Genomic DNA, 25909 nt, shown 5'->3' with positions numbered 1-25909 from the left:
TTTTTTTTTTTTTGCAGCTATTATAAAAGGGGTTGAGTTCTTAATTTGATTCTCTGCTTGTTTGCTGTTGGTGTATAGAAGAGCTAGTGATTTGTGTACATTAATTTTGTATCTGGAAGCTTTGCTGAATTCTTCTATCAGTTTTAGGAGCTTTCTACAGGAGTCTTTAGAGTTTTCTAGGTAAACGATTATATCATCAGCAAACAGTGACAGTTTGACTTTCTCTTTACTGATTTGGATGCCTTTTATTTCTTTCTCTTGTCTGATTGCTCCGGCTAGGACTTCCAGATTCTGGCTATGTTGAAGAGGAGAGGTGAGAGTGGGCATCCTTTTTTGTTCCAGTTCTCAGAGGGAATGCTTTCAACTTTTCCCCATTCAGTATTATGTTGGCTGTGGATTTGTCATAGATGGCTTTAATTATATTGGGGTATGTCCGTTGTGTGCCGATTTTGCTGAGCGTTTTAATCATAAAGGGATGCTGAATTTTGTCTAATTCTTTTTCTGCATCTATTGAGATGATCTTATGATTTTTGTTTTTAATTCTGTTTATGTGGTGTATCACATTTATTGACCTGTGTATGTTAAACCATCCTACATCCCTGGTATGAAACCCACTTGATCATAGTGGATTATCTTTTTGATATGTTGTTGGATTCGGTTAGCTAGTATTTTGTTAAGGATTTTAGCATCTATGTTCATCAGGGATTCGGTCTGTAGTTTTCTTTTTGGCTATGTCCTTTCCTGGTTTTGGTATTAGGGTGATACTGGCTTCATAGAATGATTTAGGGAGTGTTCCCTCTTTCTCTATCTTGTGGAATAGTGTCAATAGGATTGGCACCAATCCTTCTTTGAATGTCTGGTAGAATTCTGCTGTGAATTCATCTCATTCTGGACTTTTTTTATTGGTCATTTTTAAATTACGATTTCAATCTTGCTGCTTGTTATTGGTTTATTCAGGGTATCTAATTCTTCCTGATTTAAGCTAGGAGGGTTGTATCTCTCCAGGAATTTATCCATCTCCTCTAGGTTTTCTAGTTTATGCACGTAAAGGTGTTCATAATGGCCTCGAATGATCTTTTGTATTTCTGTGGTGTCAGTTGTAGTATCTCCCGTTTCATTTCTTATTGAGCTTATTTGGATTTTCTCTCTTCTTTTCTGGGTTAATCTTGCCAATGGTCTATCAATTGTGTTTATGTTTTCAAAAAACCAGCTTTTTGTTTCATTTATCTTTTGTATTTTTTGTTTGTTTATTTGTTTCAATTTCATTTGGTTCTGCTCGGATCTTGGTTATTTCCTTTTTTTCTGCTGGGTTTGGGTTTGGTTTGTTCTTGTTTCTCTAGTTCCTTGGGGTGGCGTGACCTTAGATTGTCTTTGTGCTCTTTCAGACTTTTTGATGTAGGTGTTTAGGGCTATGAACTTTCCTCTTAGCACTGCCGTTGCTGTGTCCCAGAAGTTTTGATAGGTTGTGAAACTATTGTTATTCAGTGTGAAGAATTTTTAAATTTCCATCTTGGTTTCATTTTTGACCCAGTGATCATTCAGGAGTGGATTATTTAATTTCCATGTATATGTATATGATTTTGGAGGTTCCTTTTGGAATTGACTTCCAGTTTTATTCTGCTGTGATCTAAGAGAGTGCTTGATATCATTTCAATTTTCTTAAATTTATTGAGGCTCATTTTATGGTCTATCATATGGTCTATCTTGGAGAAAGTTCCATGCACTGTTGAATAGAATGTATATTCTGTGGTTGTTGGATGGGATATTCTGTATATATCTGTTAAGTCCATTTGTTCCAGGGTATAGTTTAAATCCATTGTTTCTTTGTTGACTTTCTGTCTTGATGGCCTGTCTATTGCTGACAGTGGAGTATTGAAGTCCCCCACTATTATTGTGTTGCTGTTTATCTCATTTCTTAGGTTTAGTAGTAATTGTTTTATAAATTTGGGAGCTCTAGTGTTAGGTGCATATATGTTTAGGATTGTGATATTTTCCTGTTGGACAAGACCTTTTATCATTATGATAATGCCCCCTTTGCCTTTTTTAACTGCTGCTGGTTTAGTTTGTTTTGTCTGATATAAGAATAGTTACTCTTGCTCGCTTTTGCCTGAAATGTCTTTTTCCACCCCTTTATCTTAAGTTTATGTGAGTCCTTATGTGTTAGGCGAGTCTCTTGAAGACAGCAGGTGGTTGGCTGATGAATCCTTATCCATTCTGCAATTCTGTATCTTTTAAGTGGACCATTTAGGCCATTTACATTCAATGTTAGCATTGAGATGTGAGATACCACTGCATTCATCATGCTGTTTGTTGTCTGTATACCTTGGTTTTTTGTTTCTGTTTTTTAAATTATATTTTTGTTTTATAGGTCCTATGAGATTTATGCTTTAAAGAGGTTCTGTTCTGATGTGTTTCCAGGATTTGTTTCAAGATTTAGAGCTCCTTTTAGCAGTTCTTGTGGTGGTGGCTTGGTAGTGGCGAATTCTCTCAGCATTTGACTGTCTGAAAAAGACTACATCGTTCCTTCATATATGAAGGTTAGTTTCACCGGGTACAAATTTCTTGGCTAATTGTTTTGTTTGAGGAAGCTGAAGATAGGGCCCCAACCCCTTCTAGCTTGTAGGGTTTCTGCAGAGAAATCTGCTGTTAATCTGATAGGTTTTCTTTTATAGGTTACCTGGTGCTTTTATCTGACAGCTTTAAAGATTCTTTCCTTTGTCTTAGCTTTAGATAACCTGATGAAAATGTGCCTAGGTGATGATCTTTTTGCGATGAATTTCTCAGGTGTTCTTTGTGGTTCTTGTATTTGGGTGTCTAGGGCTCTAGCAAGGCTGGGGAAGTTTTCCTCGATTATTTCCCCAAATATGTTTTCCAAACTTTTAGATTTCTCTTCTTCCTCAGGAACACTGATTATTCTTACATTTGGTCATTTAACATAATCCCAGACTTCTTGGAGGCTTTGTTCATATTTTCTTATTATTTTTTCTTTGTCTTGTTGGATTGGGTTAATTTGAAGACCTTGTCTTTGAGCTCTGAATTTCTTTATTCTCTTTGTTCAATTCTATTGCTGAGAATTTCCAGAGCATTTTGCATTTCTATAAGTGTGTCTGTTGTTTCCCGGAGTTTTGATTTCTTTTTAATGCTATTTCCTTGAATATCTATTTCCTGCCTTCACTTCTTGTATCATTTTTTGGATTTCCTTACAATGGGCTTCGCCTTTCTATGGTGCCTCCCTGATTAGCTTAATAACTAATCTCCTAAATTCTTTTTCAGGTAAATCAGGTATTTCTTCTTTGTTTGGGTCTGTTGCTGGTGAGCTACTGTGATTTTTTGGAGATGTTAAAGAACCTTGTTTTGTCATATTACCAGAGTTGGTTTTCTGGTTCCTTCTCATTTGAGTAGGCTCTGTCAGAGGGAAGGGCTAGGGCTGAAGGCTTCTTTTGTCCCATGGGGTGTTCCCTTGATGTAGTGCTTTCCCCCTATTCCTATGGATGTGGCTGCCTGAGAGCCAAGCTGTAGTGATTGTTATTTCTCTTCTGGGTCTAGCCAGCCAGCAAGTCTACCAGGCTCCAGCTGGTACTGGGGGTTGTCTGCACAGAGTCCTGTGATGTGAACCGTCTGTGGGTCTCTCAGTCACGGATACCAGCACAGTATTTGGGGTGTCTCCCGGGTCCTGCAGGAGCAATCTGCTTCCTTCAGGGAGTCTGTGGGTCCTCTCAGGTTTCCTGATTTATTCCTGCAGTTGTTCTGGAGCAAAAATTTACAATGCGAGCCTCCACACACTGCTCTGTCTGTCCCAGTCAGAGCTGCAATCTAGTCCTGCCTCCCGTCCACCATGTTTCCCAGTTGTGCCTTTTGAAACAAAACATTTAAAACATTGATGAAGTTAGGTTTGTCAATTGATTATGTTTTGGGTGTTGAATCTAAGAACTCTTTGCCTAACCCAAGGTTGGGGAGATTTTTACTTTTTCTAAAAGCTTTATAGTTTTAGCTCTTACATTCATGTCTATGATCCATTTTGAATTATTTTTTTATGTATGATATAAAGTAAAGGTCCAACCTCACTTTATAAAATACCTGATACATTTAAAAATATGAATAAGCTTTATTTTTAGAATAGTTTTTAGTTTTATAGAAAAATTGAGGGGCAAGTACAGAGTTCCAATGTATCCCCTCCCCCAATCATTTCCCCTATTATTAACATATTGCCCTAGTGAGGCACGTTTGTTACAATTGACGAACCAATATTGACATATACACTAGTTTTCTAGGGCTTCCATAACAAAATACCACAGACTGGGTGGCTTAAACTAGGCATCCCCAGTCCCTGGGCCATGGACCGGTACCAGTCTGTGGCCTGTTAGGAGCTGGGCTGCACAGCAGGAGGTGAGGGGTGGGCGAGTGAGCAAAGTTTCATCTGTATTTACAGTCACTCCCATTGCTCATGTTACCACCTGACCTTTGCCTCCTGTCAGATCAGTGGCAGCATCAGATTCTCGTAAGAGTGCGGACCCTACTGTGAACTTCACATGCGAGGTGTCTAGGTTGCGTGCTCCTTATGAGAATCTAATGCCTGATGATCTGTCACTGTCTCCCATCACCCCCAGATGGGACCATCTAGTTGCAAGAAAACAAGCTCAGGGCTCCCACTGATTCTACATTATAGTGAGTTGTATAATTATTTCATTATATATTACACCACAATAATATAAATAAAGTTCACAATAAATGTAATGCACTTGAATCATCCTGAAACCATCCCCTCCCTTTCCTGGTCCATGGGAAAATTGTCTTCCATGAAACTGGTTCCTGGTGCCAAAAATGTTGGAGACTACTGACTTAAACAACAGAAATTAATTTTCTCACAATTATGGAGGCCAGAAGTTCAAGGTCAAGGTGTCAGAAAGCTTGTTTTCTTTAGAGGCTTCTTCTTGGCTTGCAGATGGCTGCCTTCTCACTATGTCCATACTTGGTCTTTTCTCTACTTGAGTATTGCTGGTGTCTTTCTGTGTGTCCAGATTTCTTCTTATAGGGACACTAGTCCCTGTAAGAAGGTTGGAGTGGTGCATATCCTAATGCCTCCTTTTTAGCTTCATGACCTCTTTTAAAGGCCTTATCTCCAACCATCTGCAAAGAAAGTATCTTCTGAGGTACTGTGGGTTTGCGAATGTTGGAGACACAAGGTTCAGCCTATAAGAATAGATTATCATTAACTGAAGTTCATAGTTTACATCAGAGCTTACTCCATGTTGTAACTTCTATGGGTTGTGACAAATGTTTAATGGCATGTGTCCACTGTTGTAATATCACACAGGGAAGTTTCACTGCCTAAAATTCCTCTGTACTCTGTCTACTCATCCTTCTTACTCCTGGCCCTGGTAACCACAGATCTTTTTTTTTGAGATGGGGTCTCACTCTTGTCACGCAGGCTGGAATGCAGTGGCATGATGTTGGCTCACTGCAACCTCCACCTCCCCAATTCAAGCAGTTCTCGTGTCTCAGCCTCCCAAGTAGCTGGGATTACAGGCATGAGCCACCAAGCCTGGCTCAGTTTTTGTATTTTTAGTAGAGATGGGGTTTCGCCATGTTGACCAGGCTGGTCTTGAACTCCTGACCTCAGGTGATCCACCCACCTTGGCCTTCCAAAGTGCTCGAATTACAGGTGTGAGCCACCGCGCCCGGTCACCATGCCTCCCTAGTTTTGCCTTTTCCAGAATGTAATATACAGTCATTTGTCACTTAGCCACAGGGATATGTTTTGAGGAATGCATTGTTAGGCAATTGCATCATTGTGTGAACATGATAGAATGTATTCACATAAGACTTGATGGCAGAGCCTGCTGCACTCCTAGGCTGTGGAGTATGGCCTGTCATCTCTAGGCTACAAACCTGTATAGCTCGTTACTGTACTCATTACTGGAGGCAATTGTAACATAATGGTATTTCTGTATCTAAACATATGTAAATATAGAAAAGGTACAGTAAAGAGATTTAAAAACAGTATGCTTGTGTAGAGTACTTACCGTGAGTGGAGCCTGCAGGACTGGAAGTTTCTCTGGGTGATTGAGGGAGTGAGTGAGTGGTGAGTGAATGTGAAGGCCTAGGACAGTACTGTGCACTACTGTGCACTTTAGAACACTGTACACTTAGGTTACACTAAATGTCTACTTTTTCCTTCAATAATAAATGAACTGTAGCTTACTGTAACCTTTTTACTTTACAAAAACGTTTTGATTTTTTTAACTTTTTGACTCTTTTGTAATAACACTTGGCTAAAACATAAATACATTATGCAGCTGTACATAAATATTTTCTTATTCTATAAGCTTTAATTAAAAAAAATTTTTTTAAAGTTTAAAAATATTTCTTGCTGAAAGCAAAGAGACAAACACACTCCTTAGCCTAGGCCTACTCAGGGTGAGGATTGTCAATATCACTGTCTTCCACTTCCACATCTTGTCCCACTGGAAGGTCTCCAGGGGCAGTAACATGCGTGGAGCTATCATTTCCTAGGATAACTGCCTTCTTCTGGAATACTTCCTAGAGGACCTGCCTGAGGCTTCTTTACAGATAATTTTGTTTTTTTAATGAGTAGAAGGTGTATGCTCTAAAATGACAATAAAAATATAGTATAGTAAATACATAAACCAGTATCAGTCATTTATTATCATTATTGGGTGTTAGGTACTGTGCATAATTGTATGTGCTAGACTTTTTTTTTTTTTTTTTTTTTTTTTTTTGGCAGAGGCTTGTTCTCTTGCCCAGGCTGGAGTGCAGTGGTGCAATCTTGGCTCACTGCAATCTCTGCCCCCTGGGTTCAAGCAATTCTCCTGCCTCAGCCTCCTGAGTAGCTGGGATTACAGGTGCATGCCACCACACCTGGCTAATTTTTTAAATATTTTTGGTAGAGATGGGGTTTCACTATGTTGGCCAGGCTGGTCTCAAACTCCTGACCTCAAGTGATCCTCCCACCTCGGCCTCCCAAAGTGCTGGGATTACAGGCATGAGCCACCATGCCCGGCCTGTATGTGCTAGACTTTTATACGACTGGCAGTGTGGTAGGTGTGTTTACCCCAGCATCACCAGAAACACATGAATAGCGTGTTGCATTATGACTTTATGATGCCTATGACTATCACTAGGCGACAGGAATTTTTCAGCTGTATTTTAATCTTATGGGATCTCCATTGCACATGTGGTCCATTGTTGACTTAAACGTCTTTATGAGGCACATTACTGTAGTTGGAATCCAGTGGAATGTCATTGTTCAGTTAGCTTCTTTCACTTAGTAATATGCCCTTATGGTTTTTCTATATCTTTTTGTAGTAATAACTCATTTCTTTTTAGTGCAGAATAATGTTACATTGACTGGATGAGCCACAGTTTATCCACTCACCGTCCGAAGTACATCCTGATTGCTTCTAAGTTCTAGTAATTATGAATAAATACTTGTGTGCAGATTTTTGTGTGAACATCGTTTTCAACTCCGTTGAGTAAATATCAAGGAGTGTGACTGCTGAATCACAAGGTAAGAGTATGTTTAGTTCTGTAAGAAACTGCCAAAATGCCTTCCAAAGTGGCTGCACCATTTTGTATTCTGACAAGCAATGAATGACAGTTCCTGTTGTTCCACATCTTCACCAGCATTTGTTGTTGTCTGTGTTAAAGAATTTGGCTATTCTAGGCCAGGTGTGGTGGCTCACACCTGTAATCCCAGCACTTTGGGAGGCCGAGGCAGGTGGATCACCTGAGGTCAGGAGTTCGAGACCAGCCTGACCAACATGGCGAAACCCCGTCTTTACTAAAAATACAAAAATTAGTTGGGCATGGTGGCACATGCCTGTAATCTCAGCTACTTGGGAGGCTGAGGCAGGAGAATCGCTTGAACCCAGGAGGCGGAGGTTGCAGTGAGCTGAGATCGTGCCATTGCATTCCAGCCTGGGCAATAAGAGCGAAACTCTGTCTCGAAAAAAATAATTTGGCTATTCTAATAGGTGTGTAGTGGCATCTCATTGTTTAAATTTGTGATTTCCTAATAACATATGATGTGGAGCATCCTTTCATATGCTTAGTTGTAGAATTACAAAGAGGATTTTGATAGAGCTAGCATTGAGTTTACAGATCATTTTGGGAAGAATTATCGTAAGAATTGAGTCATCCAATCCATGCACATGGAATTTCTCTTCATTTATTTAGCTCTTCTTTAATTTCTCTCAACAATGTCTTGTAGTTTTTGGTGTTCAAGATTCTTTTGTTAAACATACTCTTAATTATTTACTTCTTTTTAATGCTATTGTAAATTAAATTGCATCTTTATTTAATATTAAAGCCTTTTAGTTTTGGAAGACTTCACAATTACAAGAACATTGCTCTCATCTTCTATATATTGAAATAATATAATTGCAAGCAAGTTGGTACTGTCATCTCAAGCGCATCAAGCTTGAAATCCCAAATATTTTATAGTTACTGTCTCAAGAGAAATGAGCTTCCTTATTGGCTGTAGATTATTTATTTTTAAATTCATTTTTGGTATGAAATAGTAACTGCTTATTTAGCTAACAATTCTTTTGCTTGGCATTTTAGGCTGAGCTCAGCTGGGTGGTTTTCTAGTCTAGCTGGGCGGTTTTCTAGTCTAGCTGGGCTTGCTGTTTATCCATGGTAACCTGCCTGTCAGGTGGCTCTGCTGCTTGCGGCTGGTGAGACATTCCCTGGGACCGCAGCAGTGCGTGGGCCATATTCCTTTCATGGTAGCAGGTCACCCTGGGCTTGCTTTTGTGGTGTGTTGCAGGGATCTGAGAGAGAACACAGGCACACTGGACCCCAGGAGGCCTAGGCTTAGAGTGGTGGTGCTGTCACTCTGCCTCATTCTGTTGACCAAAGTGAGTCACAAGGCCAGCTGGAATTAGAGGTGAGGGGAAATTGATCCCATCTCTTGATGGGAGGAGCTTCAAAATCAGAGGCAAAGGGGCATGGCCATAGGAAAGAAGTAATCGTGGCCATTTTTGCAAACAGTTCACCATGGCAGTGTGTATCTTTGCATTTCAGTCTGGCTGATTAGAATCGGAGTCATTTTTGTTTGTTTGGGAAATTACCCACTTCTGAATCTTGGCAGGGACAAATACCACCACTTCCAACAGAAGCTGAAAATGCTCCATATTTGTTTTCTTCTTCCATTTCATCTAGGGCATGGGCATCTGTGCAGTTTGGAGGTGAGGAAGGTGAGCTAGTAGGCCCAGTGTAGAACTGGTGTTCTAGTTAGGGTGATGACAGAGGTGCCTGGCTGAAAGGCCATGTTCTCATTGCAGAAATGGCAACTGTGCTGGTGTTGACTTTGGTTGCGATACAGTTAAGTTGTGGGTGAAAAGTGGGGAGGGTGCCAATTGTCACCTCTCTGGCTCTGCTGCAGCAGGGCCATCAATATTTCATGAGAAGCAGGGCCTGGTGCTGTGTCTATTTGGGGTAAGTGCATTTTGCTATAATTGGACATGGTGAGCCCTTGCTAGAGTTACTGAAACAAGTGCGTACCCTAGAGATGGGTCGAATTGGTCTCTTCAGGTTTCACTTCTGCAGGGAGATAGTTGATGTTGCCAGATACTCCTGGTTGGCTCCAAGGGTCTCACTGAACAGTGTGCAGTGAAGGGAGGAATCTGAGGAGGATGCTGCCTGCGTGGCCTCACTCTGCCTCGTCTCCCAGGTTCACCTTTCATTTCAGTCCAGTGGTCTTGTATCATGTGAGTTTGTAAAGAAAGCTGATCAGTCAACTGGAGAATGATCTGCTATTTTAGCATCACTTGTTTAGCTTGTGTAACTGACCATGTTTCCAGGAGGTACCCATAACTCTGGCTGTGCAGGGGCCTTACAGGGTCCTAGTGGGTCAGCCGCGAGCCCAGGGGACAGTGTGTGTCTCTTTCTTTCTCTGCAGGCAGACTATGTGGTGATGGCACCGGTGCGTGCTACCTGCTGCCTGTCTTTGACACCATGTTCATCAGGAGGAAACACTGGCGCCGAGGCTTGGGAACAGCCATGCTGCCGGACTTCTGTGAGACATTCCCAGAGGACGAGGCCCTGGGGGTTAGCTGCCTGATGTCTCCTGCCATGTACCAAGGTAAACCCCCCTTGTGTCGTGCAGAAGCATTTGGGTAAAGGTGATGGATAACACACATGCATTCCGGGGGATTCTGCAGGAGGAGGCCCTGGGGAGCCCTCGTGGGCAGGTGCAGGCCTTGGCTCGGCGGCACGCACATGGGGTTTTCCTTCCTTCTGAGAAATCTCTGGTTGCTGCAGCAGAAACCAAGACTTCATGTTTGATCACAAGAAGTGAACTCTCCCAAGCTGGAAAATAATTGGATTTAGAAACAATCACAAACAAATCAACGAGCTCAGAGAGGAGGGAATCTGGAGAGCTGCCGCCAGGCTGCGGGCTGCCGGGCTTTGGAGTGCCTATGCTCTTTCACTTGACGCCTGTAGTTCCTCACTTTGTCCTTTGAACTAGAAGCCACGGGAGAGCCCAGGAGCTGAAGGGAAGGCAGGGACCGGGTAGAAAGGCAAGCTCTGAATGGGCTCGGCTTTCCAGCGTCTCTGTAGCTCTCTATGCACAAGACGCCTCCCTCCCATATTCTTTATCCACGTTTGCCAGAGGGGGATGAAACAGCTCTGATGTGAAACATCACACTGTAAGGTGATGAGGGTGGGAGGCTCTGGGGAGCACGTCTCTGAGTCCCCTTCTCCCCCATGAAGCACACACACCCTACTTTGTGCTCTGCCCCTGTTCTTGGTGTGCGGCTGTTTTTGAACGCTTAGTATGCAGTTTCTGGTGTCTTTCTGGCTCAAGGGATAGGAGAGAACAGTTAGGAAAGGCAAGGAAGCTTCTGTTGCTGTGAAGTCATAAAGAAAAGCAGGTAAAAACATACTTTTCCTCAAGTGGGTCTGGCTGTTTCTTTGTATTTTCAAACTCTTAGTCTGTTGTTAAAACTCTGAAGAGCCTTGAATTTCTGCAAAGAGCGCTCGAGACTTCCTGCACCATGTAGCTCACTTTCAGGTGTAGGAGCATTCGGGGGCGCAGGCAGCTGGTCCTCTGTCCACACCCATGTCCTTCCAGGCCCCCTCCTCTTTCTTGTTTCAGGTGCAGGAGCATTCGGGGGCGCAGGCAGCTGGTCCTCTGTCCATACCCATGTCCTTCCAGGCCCTCTCCTCTTTGTTTCAGGTGCAGGCCACCTCACGGTTTTAGGAGGCTTTGGCAAGGGAGTGAAAGAGAGCCTTTTACTCAAAGGAACAGTGGACTCCAAGGCTAAGGGCTGGCTACTGAGCCTGGGCCAGCTTTGCTAAGACCCTGTAGGGCCCTATGATCCCTCTCGTCCTTCCACTGTCTTTGCCTGCAAAGAAAGATCTGAACGTGCTGATTCTGACTCATGCTACTTCTCTCTGGGCTTCAGACACCCAGATGTGCCTGTCAGGTTTTTATTGAGTTCACTGATGCCTTCCAACTGGACAGGAGGGACTCCTGCCCTGGGCCCCATGCTGTGAGCCTTCTTTCAACTGCATCTCCCTCCAGGGGGGCGAGGACTCCATGGGCCCAAGAGGAGGTACCCACCTGGCTCATGCTGCTCCTTCTAATCTGGCTCAGGGTGCCAGGACCCCAGGATTCCTGCCAGTGGCCACTGTGGGCCTGAGTGGACCTCATCCCATGGTCTGGGCTCATGAGGGTGGACCATGCCGCTAGTTTGCACATCCTTAGAGCCCAGGGGCGGCTCTTGGGGAGCTGTGGATGGCGTGTGGGGAGGACGGCCACATTTGTACTCACAGGCCCCTTGAGGTATCGGGGGCTGGGGTGGGAGGAGAAGGGGGTGGACTGCCGGCTGGGGGCCAGCTCGCTTGGTATTGCCACATTCTGGTGCAACACTCCAAGGAGTCCAAGAATTCTAAATTTGAAACGAGCTTCTCCTGTTGTTAGGAAGTTATATTTGTCAAGATAGGAGGGCAGAACGTGTCATATATAGCGCTTTGCTAACTTGGTTTGTACCTTTGGAAGACAGGCGTTCCTCATTTCACTGCTCTTCCCTTGATTGCACTTTGCAGATGCTGCGTGTTTTACATTTTGAAGGCTGTGGTAGCCCTGCTTTGAGCAAGTCTATCGGGGATATTTTTCCAACAGCATGGTCTCACTTCGTGTCTCTGTGTCACATTTTGGTAATTTTCACAATATTTCAAACTTCTTCATTATTATTATATCTGTCATGGTGATCTGTGATCAGTGATATTTGACGTTACTATTGTAATTGTTTTGGGGCACCACAAACCATGCCCGTGTAAGTTAGTGAACTTAATCAATACACGAGCCTGTTCTGATTCTGCTCCCGACCAGCTGTTCCTTCCTTCTCTTCCTATTCCATGAGACACAACAATATTGAAATTAGGCCAATTAATAACCCTACAATGGCCTCTGAATGTTCAAGTGAATGGAAGAGTCACATGTCTTTCACTTTAAATCAAAAGCTAGAAATGACTAAGCTTAGTGAGGAAGGCATATCAAAAGCTGAGGTAGGCTGAATGCTAGGTCTCTTGCACCAAACAGTTAACCAAGTTGTGAATGCAAAGGAAGAATTCTTGAAGGGAATGAAAAGTTCGACTCTGGTGAACATACAAATGATAAGAAAGTAAAACAGCCTTATTGCTGATAGGGAGAACGTTTTAGTGGTCTAGATAGAAGATCAAACCAGCAACGACATTGCCTTAAGTCAAAGCCTAACCCAGAGTAAGGCCCTAACTCTCTTCAATTCTATGAAGGCTGAGGGATTTGAGGAAGCTGCAGAAGAAAAGTTTGAAGCTAGCAGAGGTTGGCTCATGAAGTTTAAGGAAAGACGCTGTCTCCATAACATAAAAGTGTAAGATGAAGCAGCAGGTGCTGATACAGAAGCTACAGCAAGTTATCTGGAAGATCTAGCTCAGGTCATTGATAAAGGTGGCTACACTACACAACAGATTTTCAATGTAGGTGAAACAGCCTTCTACTAGAAGAACATGTCATCTAGGACTTTCATAGCTAGAAAAGAGAAGTCAATGCCTGGCCTCAAAGCTTCAAAGGACAGGTCGAGTCTCTTATTAGGGGTTGATGTAGCTGGTGTCTTTCAGTTGAAGTTAGTCCTCATTTACTGGTCTGAAAATCCTAAGGCCCTCAAGAATTATGCCAAATCTATTCTGTCTGTGCTCTAGAAATGGAACAACAGTGCCTGGATGACAGCGTGTCTGTTTATAGCGTGTTTTATTGAATAATTTAAGCCCACAGTTGAGACCTACTGCACAGAATAAAAGATTCCTCTCAAAATATTATTGTTCATTGACAATGCACCTGGTTATCCAAGAGGTCTGATGGAGATGCACAAAGAGATTAATGTTATTTCCATGCCTGCTAACATAATATCCATTCTGCAGCCTGGGGATCAAGGAATAATTTCAGCTTTCAAGACTTATTTAAGAAATACACTTCCTAAGGTTTCCATAGATAGTGATTCCTCTGATGGTTCTGGGCAAAGTACACTGAAAACCTTCTGGAAAGGATTCACCATTCTAGACACGATTAAGAACACTCATGATTCATGGAAGGTCAAAATATCCACATTCATAGGAGTTTGGAAGAAGTCGATTCCAACCCTCATGGATAACTTTGAGGGAGGAGTCCAAGACTTCAGCAAAGGAAGTCACTGCAGATGTGGTGGAAATAAAGAGAGAACTAGAATTAGAAGTGGAGCCTGAAGATGGGACTGAATTGCTGCAATCTCATGATTAATCTTGAACAGTTGAGGAGTTGCTTCTTATGGATGAGCAAAGAAAATGGGTTCTTGAGTTGGAATCTCCTCCTGTTGAAGATGCAGTGGACATTGCTGAAATGAAACAAAGGTTTTAGAATATTCCGTAAATTAGTTGAGAAAGTAGCAGCAGCAGGGTTTGAGAGGATGGACTCCAATTTTGAAAGAAGTTCTACTGTGGGTAAAATGCTGTCAAACAGCATCACAGGCTGCAGAGAAATCTATTGTGAAAGGAAGAATCAATTAGTGGAAGAAACTTCATTGCTGTGTTATTTTAAGAAATTGCCACAGCAACCCCACCCTGAGAAGCCATCAACCTTGACGCAAGACCCTCCACCAGCACAGATTATGACTTCCTGAAGGCTCAGATGATCACTAGCATTGTTTAGCATTAAAATATATTTTAATTAAGGTATGTACATTGTATTTTTAAGACAAAATGCTATTGCATGCTTACTAGACTACAGTATAGTATAAACATAACTTTTACATGTATGCACTAGGAAACCAAAAAATTTGCGTGACTTGCTTTGCTGTGATATTTGCTTTATTGTGGTGGTCTGGAACCAAACGCACAGTATCTCCAAGGCCTGCCTGCACTTAGCATTGCACTCTGTAGGTTTCCATCTGTGTTCTTCCCCGGGGCCCCCCAAATGTTAAGAAGAGGGCCTAATGGAGTCCTCATGGGCACCTGCAGAACCAGGAGCAGTTTCCCATTCACCTGGATTTGGGGCATTGCCATGTGAAAATGTTCACCCATGAATGTTGGCATAAAAGTCTAGGAACCTTGAGTGGACTCTGGAATCTGGGAGGGAGCAGAGGATAAGCTTGAAGGTTCTTTGGGAGGGAGGAAGGACGGTGCGTGAAGAGCGGCCAGGGTGGATGGTGCTAAGGACTGAATTGGGCCCCCCACTCAGATTCATATGTTGAAGCCCTTGGTGTGACCACATTTGGAGATAGGGCCTTTAAAAAGCTAATTAAGTTTGAACGAGGTCCTAAGGGCAGGCCCCTAGTCCAGTATGACTGGTGTCCTTAAGAAGAGAGGCACCAGGATGGACCCAAACAGAAACAGCCGTGTGAGGATGCAGGGAGAAAATGGCCATTCGTAAGCCAAGGAGAGAAGCCTCAGGAGAAACCAACCCTGGGCCACCTTGATCTTGGACGTCCAGCCTCCATAACTGTGAGAAATACATTTCTGTTGTTTAAACCAGTGGTCCCCAACCTTTTTGGCACCAGGGACTGGTTTCGTGGAAGACAGTTTTTCCACGGATGGGGCAGGGACAAAGGGTTGGTTTCAGGATGATTCAAGCACATTACATTTATTTATTGTGCACTATATTTCTATTGTGATTACATTTTAATATATAATGAAATAATTATGCAGCTTACCATAATGTAGAATCAGTGGGAGCCCTGAGCTTATTTTCTTGCAACTAGATGGTCCCATCTGGGGGTGATGGGAGACAGTGACAGATCATCAGGCATTAGATTCTCATAAGGAGTGTGCAACCTCACATGCAAAGTTCACGATAGGATCCGCGCTCTTATGAGAATCTAATGCTGCCGCTGATCTGACAGGAGGCGGAGCTCAGGCAGTAACACAAGCAATGGGAGCCACTGTAAATACAGATGAAGCTTCACGCACTCCTCCACCACTCACCTCCTGCTGTGTGTCCTGGCACTGGTCGGTGGCCCAGGGGTTGGAGACTCCTGGTTTAAGCCACCCAGTCTGCAGTGTTTTGTTAGAGGAGCCCTAGTAAATGAATGCAGATGGGAAGGGTGGAGATGAGAGCTCCTCATCAGGAGAAGCCGGGGAGGTGGACCTGTCCATGGTAGGCAGGTGCGAAGGTGGTTTGAGTGCAGCAGGGATTCCAGCAGAGATCGGGGGTGGAGGGCTGCTCGAGGACTGGAGTGGGCTGTGTCGGAGACCCAGAGAGCTGGTGCAGAGTGAACCAGGGTGAGGTGGGGGACTTCCTGACTCATGCTGCGTTCCCTTCTCCCAGTCTGCAGGCAGTTCCTGCTGGTCTGTCCGGAGGAGCGAGGACGCCTGTGGGAGGTGGAGCACCAGGGGGCCTGGGGCCAGTGCACCAATATCTGGCTAAAGGTTCGGCTTCACCAGGCAAGGCTTCCAGACTGAGTAGGACTGAAACACTGCACTGTGTCTATTTATTTCTGGTTTCAATACTAGCGTGGATTTACAGTGATCTAATGAGACCCATATAGATGTTATTTCTGTTGTGGCAAGAACAAAGGAGGGGCGGGACCTGGGTGAGGACATCTTATCCTCCAACGTTCCCCTCCTGAGTGAAGCACACCTTCCCATCCTTCTTGCTCAAAAAGATCACCCCCAGTTTAGCAGTTAGGAGCTCCCTGGGACTAACGGACTCCCCTTTTACAATTAGATAGATTATTGAAACATATAAGAGGATCGGTTTCCTCTGCCTAGCTGAAGATGAGTTGAAAACACGATTCTGAACAGGTGATGAAAGGTAATGTGTGCACTTGGTTGAAAACTCAAAAGGGTTTACTATGACAAGCAAGTCTTCTATCCTCCTCACCTCTGAGGGGACTGCACCCGTAATGGCAGCATCGCAGAGACAACGTTCTACAAAACCGCTGCCTGGTCTTTTTCACAGCAGCATAGTATGATGTCGCGTGGACGTGATGTCATTTATTTCCCTGTTGACAGATGCGCATTCCGTCTTCAGTTTCTGGTTGCTTGAGACAGTGCCCCAGTGGCAGTTTGCCAGTGGGGTTTAGTGGAGGAAGCAGGAGAACAGAGCCTCTGGTGGTGGGTTTCCAGGGGAGGCAGCAGGTGGGAAATCCTTTGATCAGCCAGATGGGAAAGCAGGCTTGCAGTGTCTGGGTTTCCAAGTTGCTTTTCTTTTTTTTTTTTTTTTTGAGACAGAATCTCGCTCTGTCACCCAGGTTGGAGTGGAGTGGTGCAACCTTGGCTCACTGCAACCTCCGACTCCTGGGTTCAAGGGATTCTCCTGCCTCAGCCACTTGAGTAGCTGGGACTACAGGCATGTGACACCATGCTCAGCTAATTTTTGTATTTTTAGTAGAGATGGGGTTTCACCATATTGGCCAGGCTTGAACTCCCGACCTCAGGTGATTCGCACTCCTTGGCCTCCCAAAATGCTGGGGTTACAGGTGTGAGCCACCGCGCCCGACCCCAAGTTGCTTTTTTGACAGTGAACTTTCTACTTCTCGCAAATGGGGAACGGCTGCCCATGGCAGGTGCTTCTCAGCTCAGCGCTTCTCAGCTCAGCACTAACAGGCGAGGCCAGGCCAGGGCTGGGGCAGCGGACACCTCCAGGCTTCAGGTGCTGCCATGGGTGGGAGGTGAGGGGGACAGTTAATTTAAATTAACTGAACAAAATGCAAGCCCTGGCTCTCCTTCACTTCTGGAGTGGGTGCTCCCGTCAGCGTCGAATGCCATTTCTGCGGCTGCATGCGGCTCATTAGGGGATTGACAGGCAGCCGAGGTGCCAGGCTTTCTCTCCACGTGGTGACTGATCCACCTTAGGTGTTGACAGGTGAGCGTGCCTTGGAGTTTATTGATGATAATAGTGATCAGTTTTGCTTTTATGCTGGAAGGCTTAATGGATCTTTACAGATATTAATGGGGTGAGCAGGCACCGGGGAAGGAGGCATGGCAGGGCGGGGCTGTGCTGTGATCCTAATGAGGCGGTTAAGTGACTTGCCCTGTGGCACTGAGTTAGGAATGAAGGGAAGCCGGTCGGGTCCCTGGGCACTGAGCTGTCTAGCTGTTGGAGTTTATGGACACGCTTCACAAATGAGGCTGTGGGGCCTCGCACAGCCTCTGTGCTTGGATGTTTCAGTTCCTTGGCTGGGAATGGAAAAAGAAAATGCATTGCATATTGAAATGTGGAAATCGCACGGGCCAGAGGGGTGAGCAGGGACGAGGATGTTTTCTCCTAATTGGGGAGATGGCTCCTCCTGGAGAATCCCACTGGGGCTGTTTCAAGAGCTGGGAGTCGGTGTGGTCTGGGCAGAGGAAACTGAGCTGGAAGTCAGATGCCAAACATGTCACTTTAATTCACTCTGAGATTCACCAACTCTCATTTTAAAACAGCAAATGAGGGGACTTGCACAGAGAATGTTCCAGAAGCATGCTTGAGTCCCTTGAAGGAAGAAGGGTTATCATTATAATTAGGATATAATTAGATTACTAAAACTCTTTATTTAAAAAAAAAATTCTAAGTTATGGTCTTTTCACTGCCTGTATAAATCATGGCTAGTTCCCAGTTTCACCCACATCTTCTTTCCCCTCGAGGGCCTGCAGTCAGGATTTTAATTCACTCAGGAAGGTTTTCAGCCAACCGGCTTCAGCTTGCAACCATTATGACAGTTAGTGCTGACATCTCAGGTTTTTTTCAAGTTGGTGAGTTGGGGCTGCAAATGTGATCACAGATTAGCTCGGTGCTCTGCAGTTTCTCGTCTGTTTCTCTCTTCATGGAAATCAGCAAGTGTTAGTGGATTAGAACTTCTTACGGGTCACCGAACAATGCAGATTCCGGAACCTTCTCTTCCCTGGGAATCTCAGTAGGCCATTAATTGGATGTTAGTCTTAAATTAGTCAGTGATTCTTAGAGTTGCTTTTTTGACTTGTTCTGTTTTTTTCAAGTTTTATCTGTTCTCCCTTCTTTTTCCTGACGGTTATTTTGGAGGTATCCTATAATTTTATGTGCCATAGAAATAGAACTGTAAGCAAGAAGCCCAGTGGAATCAATTGCTTCTTGCTCTAAATAAGGCATGAACATTTCACAACATTTCAAAGGGAAATTAACTTGTGCTCCTTGCAAATGTTTTAAAGACTATTTCTGAAGCAGCCTGATTGGTGGGCCAGGTCTTTAAAAGTTTGTGCGATCTTGGCTGTTGATAACATCTGCAGCTTATAATGGCCCTGAAAATATTTACAGGTTATGCAGACCTTTTGAGGGAAGGAGTTCATGGGAAATTTCTTTCTTCCTACACTCAGTTACAGACAAAGCCTTTGAAACTTGACCAATAGGATCATAATTGCATCTGATGTGATTTCCCGGTCAGCCTGAACATGCCTTAAGTTTCTTTACCAGAGAGAATGAAACTGAATCTGTCAACAGTGAAATGTTCTTTTACAAAATTGTTGCCGGGATCAGGAAATAATTGACCACTGCTTTAAAAATTAATTTTTTTTCAATCTGTAAGTCATGCTTTTGCTTTCTTTCTCCAGCTGAATTTTTAATGGATTCAGTTGTCATCCACAAATACTTTTATTTGCATTTAATTTTTAAACCAGAAGGATCTTTGCATCAAGAGATGTGAAAAATATGAGAAGGGAAGCGGGGGCTACTTTTTTGAAAGTTTGATGCCCAGCAAACTGCAGTTCTGACCTTTTTTCTCAGTTTGTTCTGGTGACTCATACATTATAGAGTACAATAGCAACAGCAATTTTGTGGTGGTGCAGTGTGCTGGGAAGTGCTGGGGGCAAAACCACCATACTGGGTGTGTTTTTTTCTGTCGAATGCTGCTCTTTGACAGGTTGTGTGGCTCCCCTTAGTGGCCATTGTCATCTACTGCAGCCTTGGATGATAACTTACCTCTGTGATTAGTGCTCTGATACCTCCAGGTGCTTCCAAATGAGTAATTAGTGCATTCATTTTTAAAGATTTAATGAACCTCAATTAGGAATGAAATACAAGTAAACATTTGATAGCTCACAACACATAAAAACATTAGGAAAGGTGGAAAATTGATAATGGGTTATCTACTTCATTTTCTCATTCATTCATTCATGTATTCCTTTATTCGTTCATTCGCTGTCAATGGGGCATCTACAGACGTGCCAGGCACTGTCCTAGACGTTAGGGATGCAGTCGTGAACAGGGCTGACCTGGCTTCTGAACTTATTTACCAGCTAACTACATGGGCACCTACTGCTGTGCGATATAAAAACTCTATGGCCGAGAGAACTCAAGTGTGCTGGTATTTTTAAGTGCCCACAATTAAATTTTGCCAAACCTAATTTTGCTAATTTATACAGTTCTGTAAATAAATTTAAAAATTTACTTATATAGATAACAACTAAATAATTCATTTGTTCTTTAGTAAACAAAATGTGTTACATAGGTATTTTCAGCTGAAATGCAAAACTGTGTATTTTTTTTAGGGATCTGAACACCACACACACACATATGGATTTGGGGGCGTGGGGTGTGGAGGTGCAAAGGAGGACAAGAAAGTCATCCCTTTCCAAGTCGGTACTGATTTGGTAGGAGAGGAGGGAGACTCACTGAACGTGGGTGATTATGACCTCTCTTGTGAGCAAAACCACCAGTGAGCAAAAAGAAGGATCCAGGACTAGAACTGGAAATGTGAGTCCCCTGAATGCCAGAATCGATGGAAGAACAGATCACAATTCCAGCTCAGAAATGCTTGAGTGGAACCATCACTTTGCATCTCCTGACACCTGGCAGGTATTCCTGTCTTCTGGAGAGCATTGCAGCAAATGGCAAAGTGAAGGTCAAGAAGATAGAACTGACCCAGCACTTTGGGAGGCTGAGGCAGGAGGATGACTTGAGGTCAGGAGTTTGAGACCAGCCTGACCAACATAGTGAAACCCTATCTCTACTAAAAGTACAAAAATTAGCCAGGCATGGTTGCAGGCGTCTGTAATCCCAGCTACTAGGGAGGCTGAGGCAGGAGAATCGCTTGAACCCGGGAGGTGGAGGTTGCAGTGAGCCCAGATGGTGCCACTGTACTCCAGCCTGGGCTACAGAGGGAGACTCCATCTCAAAAAAAAAAAAAAAAAAAAAAAAAAAAGAGAGAGAGAATTGGGTCATGGCTATCAACATGTTTGCAAGGTCCCCAGTGTACTATTTCCTCTTTTGATTGTCCAGCCCCTTGGGAGCCACCCTCATTTGCTTATCCTCTTTCTGTTGCTTGGGGAGGGCAGCACACTCAGGAAATTCCAAGGACATGAGCCGTCATGCGAGGACTTCTCGGAATGACAGACCCAGACAGCCTGCCCCTGGAGACGGCAGCAAGGTATGGTGATACTATATCACCCCATGAACCTCTCACTTTCCTAGTGATCAGGTTGTCCTTGCTTAGTGAAGCCGTGGTCTAAACCTGCCAGGCAGCTTCCCAGACGACTTGGCTGTGGGCTTCTCGTGGCAGCAGGGCCTTGGTCTAGGCTCAGAATCTCCGGGCTATCATGGGAGGGGGGTGTTGCGCGGAGAGGCCTTTGTAATTAGATTTTTTATGGTTCTCTTCTCTTAACTAGACAAGCTCTAACGAAACCAAAATGGAACAGAACACATGGGAATTGGCCGTAACCTTGCATCGTTAAGGAAATATTGAAAAATCTGAATTTCAAATTTTGCCATGGACCAGTGTCTGTCAAGCAGAACAAAAAGCAAGACAAATTTGTCTTTCTTTCCTCCTCCACTGCAAAAGCCCAGATTGCTGGGATGGAGTGGAATTAAGTATTAGGTTTTTGTACAATCCAGAGTGACTGTAGAATAGAATCTTGAGGGAATATTAAGAATATTTCTTAGTAGCTTGCTGTCATTCAATATGTTATAAAATTTTAGGTTTTCCTGGTTTTCTTGTGGCTAAACCAGACTCTTGCCCACACAGGGTATTGTGAAAATGTCCATTCTCTGGTGCCAGAGGGTCTTTACTTTCAAATCCCTAAAGAATCCAAAATTACTTTAAACTTACACTTGTACATCATGGACAAATACTGCTTATTTTGGAAAATATATTGCTCTGAAATAGAAGATTCAACAATGAAAGCAGAAAATATCCCAGTAAGTGCTGGATTGTTTTGGAAAGCTGCTTCCTGTCTGACATTAGCTCTAGCCATCTGGCAGATGAGGGCTTTCATTTTCTTTGGTTCACCATGGAAAGATGGGCTAACCTAAGACCCAACAGGCACTGAAGAGAGCGTTGTACTTGGCCTTTTCCGCTGATCCTTGACTTTTCTTTTCAACCTGTTAGAGGAAGCAGAAATGTCCAGGTACTGTAACGCCCATGGGTGTGGACCTGGGGGAATTCTGCACATTTGAGCACGGGGTGCCAGCTTTGAAAGCAGTGCTTCCTTCCCTGCCCTTTCTCTGGTCTCCCCAGGCTGGGCTGTCCTTTAGTTCCTTTCAGTAAATACGTGCTCTTATGCACAAAACCTGATTTCCCCATGGCTGGCTGGAGCGTTTGAACCTGGCCTATTCTGAATCTCAGCAGGAAGTGCAGGCACAAGCCAGACAGGACACCTCCATGTCCTGAACGTCCAGCCCCAGACTGTGCGGGACGACCCCATTGCCATGTTTAATTGGAATGCCTGTGGATTCTTTTCTGACTTCAGGAGAGGATGTGTGGAGAAGAACTGGAAGACACAAAGAATGATCCAGAGTGTGGAGTGGAAGAGGAGGATGCCGGGCTGGCAGGGCAGCCACCAGGCAAGCTTACAAGGCCCAGTCCCTGACGTCTCCAGACGCCCATCTGGGCCAGGTCCAGAGGCCTGCCTGGGCTTCCAGGATTCGGGTCTGAGACTTGTGTGGCTGGGAGCGTACCTTCCCTGGGGATCTTTGAGGGGCCAGTGACCCCACGGGCCCCACCTACCTCTGAGGTGGGCTCAGGCTCTAGAGCACCTGAGAACGTGCTGCGCTGAGCATGCGACACCGTGCCACAGTGAGGAAGTATTTCCCTAAGTTAATTGTTGACAGTCCCTAAACGTTTCAGAAGCTTACTCGTTAAAACTAACGTGGTTTCTGTTTCTCAGGATAAATTGGTGGGACTTTACCGGAACCACAGGGATGTTTTACTGAATGTACCTCTTTCCTTATAGAAGTTTAAAGATGCTCAGGAAGGGGCCACACCCGTTCCATCTGGGCTGTAGAAACCCATTGCAGATTTGTGCATGCCAGCCCTGCTGTTGCCGTGAGACCACGGACACCAAAGAGGTTTGCAGGGGTACACGTGTCCTTTCCGGACACCAAAGAGGTTTGCAGGGGTACACGTGTCCTTTCCCGGGAGGCTTCAGCCACATCAGGAGTGCCTTGAGGGCAGGGGCAGTGGCTGGATGGTGACTACTGTAGGCCTGGAGCTCTCTTCTGGCCTGGTATACAGAAGGCACTCAGAGAGCTCATATGGGAAGCACTGGGTAGGAATTTGGGCAGATGGTGCTTCTAGAATATTGGTGGCCTTGAGTGGAAAGGCTTGTGGTAGTAAAAGTAACTAAAAATGATAGCCTGGCTCGAATGTGACATTGGCTTCCCCCTTCTCAAATACTGATGGAGCCCTGTTTGGTCGCTTGTGTATGGCCGCTCTTGGGATGCAGAGACAAGGACCTGCTCTTAGGCCCCAGGTCCAATGGGCTAGGCAGAGTTGTCCCAGGGCCGCCTGCCCTCCTCAAGGGTGGGGCGCAAATCCAGGCTGCTTTAGGGAGCCCAAAGCCTGCTCCCCGAGAGCTGGGGTGGTGCTTTCTCTGCTATTGGGCCCAGCCTTGCTGATTTCAGTAGGATTTTTCCCAGAGAAAGCTGGTCAGGCCCTCTTGAGGCAGACGACCCAAGTTCTTGCCCCTGCTTTTGGGAAAATGCAAATCCAATCCCATTGCCAAGGACATCCCAAACCCCTCTGTGCTCATCACTGACTTTGGAGAAGCCAGGGGCCCTGCTGCCTCTGCTCCTTGCCATTGGAGTTCAGCTGCAGGGTCAGCGCTGGGCTGCCTGGTTACTTTGTTGACAGAAGAATAGGGTTTTACCTTTTTAGGATGTAATAAAGCCCCTCCTGTGGCCTGGTGAGGAGACTACCAACAGTCCCAAGTTCTGGGAATATATCGTCTGTTCCCTTGAGCAGTCAAAGGACACACATGGTGGGACCTGTTATTTATTCATCCATGCACCCAGCTGTCCATCTCTCTGTCCATCCATCCGTCTATCCATCCATCATCCCTCCATCCACCTATCCATCCATCTATTCAATCCATTCATCATCCATCCATCCATCCCTCCATCCATCCATCCATTCATCCATCTATCCATCCATCATCCATCCATCCTCCATCCATCATCCATCCATCCATCCTCCATCCATCATCCATCCATTATCCATCCATCCATCCTCCATCCATCATCCATCCATCCATCCATCCATCCACCCATCCTCCATCCATCCATCCATCCTCCATCCATCTTCCATCCATCCATCCTCCATCCATCTATCTATCCATCCATCCATCCATCCATCCACCCACCCATCCATCATCCATCCATCCATCCTCCATCTTCCATCCATCCATCCATCCATCCATCCATCCATCCTTCATCCAGCCATCCATCTATCCATCCATTTATCATCCAGCCATCCACCCATCCATCATCCATCCGTCCATCCTCCATCCATCCATTCATCCTCTATCCATCCATCATCCATCCATCCATCCATCCATCATCCATCCATCCATCCATGCATCCATCCATCCATCCACCCATCCTCCATCCATCCATCCATCCTCCAGCCATCATCCATCCATCCATCCATCCATCCATCCATCCATCCATTCTGTTGTACAACAGATATTCAGCATGCTTTCTCAAGGACATGCTCTGTGCCGGGGACAGGGGATATAAGTGAGGTATGGATACTGGCCTCAGGAAACTCTCTTCTCTTTGGAGGAATCTCTTCTGGAGTGTTCCACTGGAGTTTTCATCTCTCTTGCACCCATTACAAAGATGGAAGGGTCCAATTGACTAGAAATATAGTTTAGAGCTTCATATGGAGACATCATGAAGCCTGCCTCCCCCCCTGCCCCTTACACTTGGGCTCTCTGTGCAGGTGGCACAGACCATAAAAGGAGAGTGAAGTCTACAGCCTAGAGGGTGCCCTGTGTGTGGTGTCAGATGTAACCTTTCACATGGGATGTATGTGCTGTGAGCATTGTGCTATTTGAGATGAATGGTTAGTATTTTGTGTTTACATGAAAATAAATGTTTAAAAATGTCTCAGGGGTTTGATGAAGTTACTATTCAATAAAAGAAACCTCTCAGGGAAGAACAGCTGATGTATTGATGGCTTTGTTTAAGGGCATATGTACTGACCACACAAGTTAGAAGGCAATGCCGTGGAACTGAGAGCAACCTCCTGCCCAGTCCATGCCAGCTGTGAGGCCCTGTGCAGGGGTCCCTTCCAGCAGTGTGTGCAGGACTGCCCATAATGCACATCTTTGTGTGTGTTGTGTTGTTTTTATTAAATCAATTTTATTTTTCGGTTTTCTGTGTTCCTGTCTCTTATTTTTTAACAGCTCTATTGAGATATTATTTACAAACCTTAAAGTTCCCTCATTTAAAGTAATAATTCAGGCCCGGCGAGGTGGCTCACACCTGTAATCCCAGCAATTTGGGAGGAAGAGGCATGTGGATCACTTGAGCTCAGGAGTTCAAGACCAGCCTGGCCAACGTGGTGAAACTCTGACTCTACAAAAATACAAAAATTAGCCGGGTGTGGTGGCCTGCGCCTGTAGTCCCAGCTACTTGGGAGGCTGAGGTGGGAGGATTGCTTGAGCCCGGGAGGTTGAGGCTGCATTGAGTGGAGATCGTGCCATTGCACTACAGCCTGGGTGATAGAGTGAGACCTTGTCTCAAAAAAAAAAAAAGTAATAATGCAATGATTTTTAGTATATTTACAGAGCTGTGCCCTCATCACCACCATTAGTGCCCCAAAAAGAAACACTGCGCCCATGAGTCTCTCCCTCCCCACTCACCCCCTCCTCCTGCCCTCGGCAGCCACTAATCTATATATAAATTTGCCTCTTCCGGATATGTCATGTAAGTGGAATCACACAATACGGGGTCTTTCACAGCTGGCATCTTTCACTTAGACGCCATAATAATTTTTCCAAGGTTCATCCGTGTTGTGGTGAGTGTCATCAGTTCTTATTCCTTTTTATTGCCAAATAACGTCCCATAGTATGGATGTAGAACCCTGTATTTTGGCATTCCCTAGGTGATGTAATTTGGATTGATTTGAGGTTTTGGTAGTTATCAATGATGCTGCTATGAATATACACATACACAAATACAAGTTTATGGCCGGGAGTG

At 44.6% G+C, this 25909-nt stretch overlaps 1 protein-coding gene across 1 annotated transcript in view; it reads left to right on the top strand.

Moving 5' to 3' along the window:
- FAM169BP (Protein FAM169B) overlaps nucleotides 1-24907 on the top strand; it is an 84316-nt gene extending 59409 nt beyond the window's left edge. The window contains exons 7-9 of the mRNA XM_063596955.1: nucleotides 9923-10105; nucleotides 20767-20858; nucleotides 22177-24907. Of these exons, the coding sequence (XP_063453025.1) occupies nucleotides 9923-10105; nucleotides 20767-20858; nucleotides 22177-22296 (395 nt within the window). The 3' untranslated portion in view covers nucleotides 22297-24907. The remainder of the gene's footprint in view (nucleotides 1-9922; nucleotides 10106-20766; nucleotides 20859-22176) is intronic.
- Nucleotides 24908-25909: the final 1002 nt, after the last annotated feature.

This window comes from Pan paniscus, chromosome 16 (genome assembly GCF_029289425.2).
Source record: "Pan paniscus chromosome 16, NHGRI_mPanPan1-v2.0_pri, whole genome shotgun sequence".
Classification (NCBI taxonomy): Eukaryota; Metazoa; Chordata; class Mammalia; order Primates; family Hominidae; genus Pan; species Pan paniscus.
This window is presented reverse-complemented; position numbering and strand designations above follow the sequence as displayed.